The sequence below is a fragment of the Artemia sp. Qi Xiang Cuo genome, chromosome 2 (genome assembly GCF_049724085.1).
Source record: "Artemia sp. Qi Xiang Cuo chromosome 2, ASM4972408v1, whole genome shotgun sequence".
Taxonomy (NCBI): domain Eukaryota; kingdom Metazoa; phylum Arthropoda; class Branchiopoda; order Anostraca; family Artemiidae; genus Artemia; species Artemia sp. Qi Xiang Cuo.
Genome location: NC_142795.1, coordinates 13,853,292 through 13,863,935, shown reverse-complemented (window position 1 = coordinate 13,863,935; position 10,644 = coordinate 13,853,292). Strand labels below are relative to the sequence as shown.

At 33.8% G+C, this 10,644-nt stretch overlaps 1 protein-coding gene across 1 annotated transcript; it reads right to left on the bottom strand.

The window, feature by feature from the left end:
* Positions 1-791: 791 nt before the first annotated feature.
* On the bottom strand, positions 792-5,872 carry LOC148954926 (uncharacterized). Its single transcript, XM_089105619.1, has 2 exons — positions 5,851-5,872; positions 792-1,608 (listed from the first exon to the last, which is right to left on the bottom strand). Exon 2 carries the CDS (start codon positions 1,599-1,601, stop codon positions 792-794), a length of 810 nt encoding a protein of 269 aa, XP_088961745.1. The 5' UTR covers positions 1,602-1,608; positions 5,851-5,872.
* Positions 5,873-10,644: the final 4,772 nt, after the last annotated feature.

Below are 10,644 nucleotides of genomic sequence, written 5' to 3'. Positions count from 1 at the left end.
TTTTTTAGTATGAAATGTTTCATATGGGGTATTACACATGGTAAAATCTTTTTGTTTGGCCAACAAGGGCATTCTTTGATACTTCATCCTCAAAACGTGTTCTAGCCGTCTCAACCTTTCTCTCATTATAGCCCTAGAAAGCGGGATGGAACCATATTCGTAAAACATCTTACTGCTTGAAATTTGGTAGGAAGAAGCTAAAAATACGATATCTTTCACCCTTTTCTGCTTTATTTTTTTAAAGGAGGTTAGTGGAATAAGTACATTTCTGCAAAAGCAGCCAGTGTTAAGAGCATGCTAGGGCAAAAAAGTGGAGGATGTGCTGTTTTATTTCGTGACCGAAGATAGTTTTTTTTTATATTAAAAGCAGATCTAGAACTTTTTAGAGGCTAGCTAGAATTTCAACTTTACTTGACAGACTTGCAGGTTAGAGTTCTGATTGCCTCTTCCAGCAGATTCATTTAAATGAGGGGATATCCGAACTTGGAAATGGGGGGGGGGTAACAAATTGGTAGAAATATATGGTAAAAACTGTAAAAAAATAAACTAGACCCATACCAAGAAGAGGGCCCCTCCCTGGATCCACAACTGCTTTAGAGAAGTTTATTCTTGGTGGGAAATATTTTTTTGGGGGTTTTTATACTACTGCTCAAAATCTAGTTTTAAGACCAGCCATTCTGATTACACAATAAAAACTAAATTTACAAAACATATCATACAATATATAAGTCATTTATGGTACAAAAACAAGAATCAATTAATAATAATTTCCTTCTAAAAAAAGATGCACTTCAGGGTTTGGACTTTTTAAGTGCGCCAAAAGATGCAAGGGTTGGTTTGGGTGCTGCTGCAGATTGGGCTAAACCCAAAGATGACCCAACTTGATCCCATTTAGATTTTATCTTTTCTTCTGCCGTGGGAGATTTCTGGACAGAGCCAGTTTGCTTTTGACCTTTGGATAGCTTTTCATTTTTTTTTTTTTCTCTTTTATACATTTCCTCTTTATGAGCTTTGGCAAGTACTTCGTAATAAGACTCTTTACACCACCAGCTGTCAGAAGGATAAAGGTCTTCGGGGTAATTTTTTCCTAATTCATCAACTTCACAATACTCTAAAAGTTTGTCATATATACTAGGATTCCTAAATGATTTCAATTCTTGTATTTTAGCATTATAGTCAATACCATCTCTAATTTTTCGTTCATACATCTCACTAACACGCGCTTGTAGCCTTCCTGGGCATTTTGATGACGGTTCAGGCGGCAGCCAATAATCTGCTTCTGTTTTACGTTGTGCTCCCTCTTGTTCTCTGGGTGATCTGCTCACGCTTGAGCTTCTATAGTCAGTCACTTCAACAGAGACAATGCTTAACTCTTCTTCACTTTCAGATGTTTCTTCTCCTTCAGAAAAGTCATATTGAACCAGCTTTGGCAGTGAGCTGTCCTTGTGTAATATGAATGCTGGACTAGTTAAATTTGAATCTTCCATTGGAGAAGATCTCGTGGATTGTGTTCCCAAGCTCATGTCTTCAGGTTCCATTTTCTCCTCTTCTCCTTCAGAGTCCGTATATTGAGCAGTTAATGAAGCAAGTGAATTTGACATCTTGGATCTGCAAAATATGATACAATTATGAATGCTAGCTTATTCTTCAATAATTTTTTTTCTTTCTCAGTTTCTTATTCAATTTTTTTCACCCTTAACCCCCCCCCTAAACCAGTAAACATTTTATAGAATGACCAGAGCGTACAAAAATCCAAAAACTAAGCCTAAAAACCCGCATCTTTTGAATACTGACCAAAAGGAGAAATAATGCCTTCCCCCATTGGCAGTCAGAAGCTAGTACAGTTATGTACACTCGGGGTTTATTTTTGCAAAAGTGGACATCTAGTGACATATATGTCACTATCATGAACAAGGCTAATTTTCAAAACCTCTATATACAATCATGAACAAGGCTAATTTTCCCCTTTGCATAGAAACACAGTGATGAGCAGTTTTTTTTTAATTCTGGGTTTACCTAATTGGACTATCGTTAGCAGCATTGCAAAAACATTGCACCACCTCTCAATTCTGAGTGACCCACAAACATTAATGACAACAACCAATACCATATAACCAGCTAGATAAAGTTGTTAAAAAGAGTATCTTATCGAATAAGAGGCATTGCATTCAAGCCAAAAAAAGTATTGCATTCAAGCCAAAAAAGCAGAAGAGGCTTTTAAATTCTTCCAACCAATAGCCTAGTCGTCAACAAGCAACTTACTAATAAAGTCCCTCATTCACGGACATTTTCCTTTTGTGGAATATATTCTGAAATTTTGAGAAGAGCCTCGAAGAGAACCTTGTTGTCTCTAGTTTAGTAATGCTCACGCTAAGGCTGCATAATGCTCCAAACACCGCCTGAGTTTGTCATCTTTTTCTGAAGATTTTATAATCTGTTAAATGCTATCTAAAGAAAGTTGTTTAAAGGGGGGGGCATGAAAGCCATCAAATATGACCTAAAAAACGAAAAAACTGCATGAGAACTGCGCAATTACGGTATGAGGCTCTTTCTACCTCACCATCAAGGAGAATCCTTGAATTTTGGCCCACTTAGCCCAAGTCAATATGGAAAGGACATTTCTGTTCCTGGGGTATCTTCTTTTTCAACTTGAATAGTAAGTAGTTCAATCCCAGCTAAAATTGCATCCAGAAACATATTTCTTGATACACATAATCTGTTTTGTCTTAAGCCTTGACTTTTGTAGATATAACTATTAGATTAAGCCTCTCTCGCCTAACTTATGTGCACCAACTAGCCGACACCAAACCACCCCTAATCCATTTTGCATTTACAGCTTCCTGGGCAAAATTAAACGGATTTTTTTTTGCTTTGTTTTGATTAAGTGTTTGAGTACAGAGGATATTTCTTAGTGTGGACTTATAAGTTTAGCTGATTCTATATCTATATACAACATCAGACAAAATACAAAGATGTATGCTCCTCAAGCAAGATCATGAACAAAATGATCATATCAAATATGAGGAAGAGATGTTACCATTTACTTAGAGAGCCACCCACCATGCATATGTCTGAACACTCCGAATTCAGCAAGCAAAGATGAAAAAGAGTAATGGATTAAATTTTGGAAGTCAAGAAACCAAGAAAAAGAGAAAGAGAATACTCTCATGTACTTCCATGGAAAGAAGTTCACAGAAATTTAAAAACCTATAATGTATTTTCACAAGCAAATCAACATTATTCCTGAACCATATTTTGCAAAGGGAAGCAAAACAGTCCTGTCTTTTACAAATCTAATTGATTCTCCTTCTTATATGAAATTTTAAGCCAATGAAAATAAGTCCTTTTGTTAAATTTGACCTGATAGATTCTCGGGTGTCAAATCTTAAGCCAGAAAAATAACAATAAATTCTCAGAATTTTTTACCTGTGCTCTGTTCCTCAGCAGTTAAACTCAGATAATAAACGCAAACAAAAAAGACAAAAATAAAACACTATATGCATATGTACCAAGCACCATTAAACACTAAAAGTATCAGTAGAAGAAGAGTGTTACACACCATTCCTACACCAAAACAACAATGACACTGCTACTCTGTTTAGCTCCTGGCTAACCTCTTGTTTATAGAAAGTCGCACAATCCCAAAAAATATACCACTGTAAATAATGGAAATAATTTGATGCATTTGGGCAGCGCAGTACCAGCTAATCATGGGCTAGTAGCAGTCTGCTGTTGAGGGATTGTAGACCACTTTTATAGAGGATGCAAATTAAAGCTAAACAGATGACAATATTGAGCTGTCTGTATTATTAAGAATGGAGATTGATAATATTAAATGACACAATGACAACAAATGACAATATCAGTTTTTTTGCATTATTCAACTACAGTTGTTTATATTACACAGAACACAGAGAAAAGTCGCAGATGACAATGTTACGTTTTTTTTAGTTCTTTTTTGTCACAGAGAATGAAGCAAAATCGTAAATAGGTGATAAGATTGCAGTAAATCTTATTGCAGAGGATAGAAAAAAAAATTAATAGCTGACAATATTGCAATCTTTTTGTATTACGTCATAAAAAAATATAAAAAAAACGGCTAAACAGATTACAACATTCATTTGTCTTTCTCAAGAAAATACATAACGAAGTAAACAAGATGACAATGAAAGATCCTTTCGAACTATAGAGAATGGGCAAGAAAAGTAAAAAAAAAAACTAACTAGCTGTTTGGCTTACCGTAGCTCATTTAGCTGCTTCTGAATTTCCAGAGCAGAAAAAATACAACTTCCTCTTTAAATCTGAGTCCCCAACATTATTTTACAAGATATCAGACTTGAATTTAAAGAAACAAAAAAGTCAAGCTGACAATTATCTTTTTCGATATGCCATAATGAAATCAAAAATTAGAAGTGAATATTGTGCATGATTTCCAAGTGAAATTTTATGGCAAAAATTTGAAGCATTGTATAGTGCAGAATGCTGCAAAAATACAGTAATTCCAAACATTGAAAAAAAAACAAATTAGGCGGGGCTTTTGTTTATTAAAGTACCAAATAAGAAATATAGAAAACTGGCAATACTGCTTGAAATGCTTTACATTGTTTCGTTTACTTGGTACTAGAAGGTAACTGAATATGGTCTTATCAAATATATTCTAGTTTTTTTTAAGCAAGGGGGAAAATGTCAGACTTTATCTGTTTCGATTATTCCTGTGTTTCTTATTAAAAAAAAAAGAAGTCAATGTGTTATATTTTCTTCTACTTTTTATAATGTTGAAAATCATGATTGAATAAAAATCAAAAAGATCACCTGTCTGACTTTTTTCTTAAATAGCACAAGGACAAGGCATAGAATTGTCATCTGCTTGACTATTTTGTTTCTTTTTCTTAAGTATCTGGGTAAAGGAATTAAGGCTTTTGCTTAATATCTTCATTAATTCTTTAAATACTGGGAAATCAGGACGCTATCTTCCATTTGACTTTTAATGGTTTCTTTTTGGAAGAAGTCATTCTGTTTTTTTTTATATAAATCTTAAGGAAATACAACCCATTTGAGCTGAATTTAAATTTTTGTCCCAAGCTGAGGTCTCCTTTAATAGAATCTTCTAAACCTTGCAGAGCATAGAAGTTTTAGAGGAAGCAAAAAATACGATACAGAAAATAATCCTTTTTGTGGATGTGCATGCTGAGTCACCTTTTTGTGACTCAGCATAAACAAACAAAATCTCAATTCTCTAACTGCTTTAAAGATTAATTTCAGCATAAACAAATTCCTGGTTATTGAAATTCGCAAATTCTGACTTTTTCATGCCCAAGAAACAAGGAAATAATTATATTATCCAATTTCCTTTAGGTTATTTAAAAGCATGTCCTTTAAATTATTTTGGAATATTTCTAAATTGGTTATTTTCGCTATTTAACAAAATATTTAAATATGAACTTTATCAACCAAAATTTTTTTTTTTTGGTAATAAAACTTCTGAGGAACAAGGAAATTATGGTGCTAAGCTTGAAACTGTTTCACATTTGGCATATATATTTGCATATTCAAAGGTTCCTCTATTACTCTATTTCAAAATTTTGTTATCCTTTGTCAGAAAACTTTTTTATACATCACTGAAAATTTGGCTGCATTTATCACTGCTGCCCCAAAACCAGAAAAGCAACTGTTTATTCTAGTGCAGTTTTACCAAAAGAAATTTATCAGGAGGTAGGGGAGGGTTTCTTTCCCCTACTATTAGTTGCTGATACAATTTCAGCATTGTTGCAGTGGCCAGTACTACCACAGGTAAAACTTGTATAGAGAATTGGTAAAAATCAGAAATGGAGATGTGGTATTCTAAATTACTTTTGTTTTTATTCTAGTCACCTGAACTTCAATCACCATCAAATAGATGTTTGTTGTTGTTGTGATCAAATTTGCATATTGTGTCAGATTTAAACTGAGAAATGGGTGCCAATGTATCTTATGTTACCATGGATTGGACACATGGTAAAAGTAGAAATCCATGCAAGTTTTATGTTCCCAGGTCCCCTCAGTAGAAAAATAGATACCATTCAGCGTTTTTTCTTCTTTATATTACTGGGAGAAAAAAAAATTTAGTATTTTCACAATCTCCAATGAAGACAAAGGTACAAAACACTTCAACATCAAATTCAAAACAATCCAGCAAATGTTATGGTGAGACAATTCATGAGTATATTTCAGAGTGAAGTTACAAGCTCAGGATGCTGTATATTCAACAAAAGCTGGTGGTTGGCAATACCTCCCCAGAAGTAAAAGAAAAACTCCTTTAGCCAGGCGAAAATATAACCCTACTTTAACGAGTCACAATCACATAGACGCATGATTAAACCCCAACACAATTAAGAATATATTTCAGTCAGTTCCAAGCAGTATCTGTACAAACCATGTACAGATACACATGGTTTGTGTATTTATCCACATACACAAAAGACAAAGGTGAGGTTGTGGAAAAAGCAAAAAAGCGAATGAACCAAAATTACAAAACACAATATTTATTACTGTGATGTTGAATCTACCCAAATAGCCTGCAAGAGGAAAAATTTATAGCAGCTGCAATAAACTTAATCACTTTGTAAAAGTTTACAAAAGCAATAAATAAGTAAACGTTACAAGAAAAGAAGCCTGTCCAGATATCAGCAATGGCTTCTTTGTTGATACTGTGTTTAGGATTGATACTATGAATACAAAAAAAAGACAAGGGTCGATTGATTGGTGAAATCTTTATTTAGCAATCAGGAAAGAATTGTACACTGGTGCTGGGATTAGAGTAAATATTATTCCAGTAAAAATACTGTAACTGTATCACACATCTACAGAAACTGGATGCAAGATGTTCAGATAACCAATTTATTTAAACCCAAGCACATACAAAATAAGCAAGCATAAGCAAACAATAATATCTCATGCACAAGAAAGGAATAAGCAATTACAATATCAGCATAAGCACGTCTAGCAACTAAATAAATAAATATTACAATACTAAATAAATACCACATAGCACAACTGCTACATCTTCTTTCTTTTGGAAAATTTAAAGATCTGTTTTGGTTTTACAAATCAATTCTTTGGGGTTTGATGACTAGTTGTCCTGACAAGTTCTGAAATTTGTAGTGGTAGGGGTAGAAGCTGTTGGGACGCCATGTTCTTTGTGTTTATTGTATGCAGCACCATCTTCTGTAGTTGTATTATCCGTGTCGTCACTTAGCTTGTCTGTATGTGACTGATGGGAATTTTCCACATGTTTCAAGAGATTAATTCTGTTATGTTGGATAATTGAACTGCCTGCATTCTTTACAAGATATGATCTAGGTGAATAGCTAACATCAACAACTCTCCCTTTAGTCCACCTAGCATCAGGAGTCTTTTGAATGCTCACTTCTGCACCAATTTGTAATGGAGGTAGGGGTTTTGCTGTACGATCATAATACGATTTTTTTTGATCTTGTTTGATTGCTGGTTTTTGTTCAAAATCCGTATGGTTGATGATTTTCTTTTGTAACTGATTTGAGGTTACAGGTAGTATTGACCATAATTGCCGGCTCATTGATAATTCTGCAGATACAGCAAACCCATCAATGGGAGTATTTCCGTATTCCAATATTCCAATGTAAGGGTCTTGTTTTCCTAGTTTTGCTTTTGTCATAATCCGTTTGCAGGTCTGTACACATTTTTTGACAAGTCCATTGGATTTGGAAAACCATGGGCTAGAGGTTTTGTGCTGGATTGCCCACTGCTCGGTAAAATTTTTAAATTCAGAGGCACTGAATTGAGGATCATTGTCAGTGGCTAGTAGTGAGGGGATTCCATGTCTTGCAAACTGTCCCTTGAGCTTAATGATTATTGCCACAGATGTTGTGGAATCTAATCTATATACCTCAAAATATCTGCTATAGTAATCTCCCGTCACTGCTATAGTAATCTACCATGATGAAATTGAGCCATAAAAGGTCTAAGATATTACAGACTTAGTAGTAAGAAATACCATTTTATTTATTTGCTGGAAAATAAACTGGATGAATAATCTAGAACAGGACTTTCTAGCATAAAGCCCTTAAAATTTTGGATCTGTTACTAAAATGTCTATTTGTCTTTAAATTTGAATCTCATGCATCTCTGCTAGAAAACAGAAAACTATAAATTTTTATTGACATATCTGACAGGAGAGAAGGTGGATTTAAAGAAAAAAATAACACAAGGACCCCAGTATACAGAAATGATTATTTTTCGCGAATTTCCTTCTCGTTTTTAAAATAAAATCCATTGTTGCACAAAATCCTACTTTTGGACTGATAGAAAATCCTGCTCTTAGAAAAAATAGAAGTGGCAACACTTCTATTTTTTTAAATTTCCCACTTCAAATGGGAAATTTATCAATAACTAAGAAAAATTATGCCAATTGCACAGCTTTCTCCAGAGGTCATGAGGATTTTTCATAGCGTTGAGAAAAAATGCTTATTCTTTTTGTGCACTTTGTGAGAAACAAAGAGGAATCCAATTCATAAAACTGAGAACTGTTGTATGTCCTTGAAATGCCAAATAACAGTGTTAGCTCTGAAGGCAAATAAGACAAACATATTCAAAAGCAGAAAGGGGCATTATAAAATTCTGTTAGCTACTGCTCAAAGCCTAAGCGAAGACGGTTTTCTTAGAAAGCAAAGCTAATTATGCCAAGACAGCTAAAATGAGAACAGAATGTAAAGAATCAAAGAAGAAAAGCTCAACCCTCTCCCTTTGTCCAAATAAGAAAATCCTAGAAATGTGCATCATACTCAAGCTACAGCATATTATGCAAGCAAGGCCATTGATGTATCTCAACTGCTCAATTGATGTAATCAGAAACTGACAATAAACTTGGTAACTAGAATGATTAAATAATTTTAAATAATCTTAGCACAATCCTGAAACATTCCAAGTTTTATACCAAACTTGTACATAACCTGAAACTGGAAATATAATGAAAAGAATTGTGAGGGTTAACTTAATGCGTCATAAAAAAGTGCTTTCCGAAGAGAAGTTTAACAGGATTTGGAAGTTCATGACAGAAAATTTACAACCATAGTAATAACAAGCATTACTTTATATTATTCTTATAATACATATATAGTTCTGAAAACTCATTAAGAATTTCACAGAAAACAGTTCTTAACAGACGTTTGGTATAATATTGGATAGGGCTATTCCACCAGTTATTAGAAGAAAAACAAAGGTCCTACATCAAATTTGGAAGGACGTTTTTATGGCCAAAAAAAAGAGTAAAAAAAAGGAAAAATTCAAGGGAATATATTTCTTTACCAAGAAGAAATAAAGTCTTGACACTCCATGCTGCAATATTACTATCCAAAACCACAGATTATTATGAAACCTAGTATACAATCTGTGCTAGTGGTATGACATTTTGTGGCAAATTTCAAGTAGTCCTGCCACTTCATGGATCCCTCTCCCACTATTTATGAAATTCTGGCTATTTTCCTGTTGTAATGTTGATTAAAAGTTAGCACTAGAAAGTTCTGTATGTGGTAAAATTTAATCCAAACCCCCCTTTTAGAAATCCTGGATAGGCCACTCAGTTAGAACAGAATAAGGCTTTATTCTTAAAACTTTTTCACAAGCGATAAATCACCGAATTTAAGTTTGTGTCATACAAAAAAAAAAGTCATACAAAGACCATCACAAGCACAATGAAATTAGGATCAGGGACACCAAAACATTAAGATATATAAACAGACAAAATACAGACAAATATAAATTAAACAATTAAGGAAAATATTAAAGTAGCATAAAATAATGTCATATCAAACAGGTAATACATTAAAGGTAAAACTTTAGTCATAAAACGGCATATAATAAAATAAGTCACAAAAAAAATTACAAGAGTGTCAAAAAGTAAAAAAAAGAATTCATTAAGAGGCATTAAAGGTGTTAAGGATTTGAGTGAAGGTTGGTATAAAGCTATCTAAATATCTTTTTGTTTTAGTCTTCACGGGTTTTAGAATGAGGATGGGATTTTTTGCCTCTCTTGGGAGAGGCTTCCGTTCAGGATTATGGGAAGGCGAAAAAAGTTCTTCAGTTCGGATTTTGGCTCTCGCATTACCACCAAAACGGAGGCACAGATCATGTTGTCTATTTTTGAGGGTTTTGATTTTAAACTTTTGTAAGAAGTAGGAGTAAGGCAACTTCCCTTCCCGTGCGATTATTTTTAAAGCCCTTTTCTGGAAGGATTCCAACCTTTTGGTTTGATTTTTATTTAATGAGAAGGGCCATAGAGGGCAAGCATATTCGAGAGTTGGGCGAATAAAAGATATATAAAATTTCAAAATATGAGAAGCAGGGCATTGATATTTTGCCAATTGCTTAAGGAAAGCTAGGGAAATATTGGATTGCTTGGTTATATTTGAAATATGGGCTTCCCATTTAAGATCTGAAGTTATAGTTATTCGTAGAAGTGTTATTTTTTGTGTCATAAGTTCACTTGGAATAATAAACGTAAATGAGGGGGGTGTGCTTAGAAAATTTATTGTTTGAATTGTAGATTTCAATGGGTTTACATGCATTTTATTTTTGAGAGCATCTGTTCCATCATCTTCAAGGATTTCTAGTGGACTACTTTTTATATTT

What these genes read in the sequence shown, in the direction of transcription:
- LOC148954926 (XM_089105619.1), bottom strand. Translation starts at nt 1,601, where the DNA reads ATGTCAAATTCACTTGCTTCATTAACTGCTCAATATACGGACTCTGAA.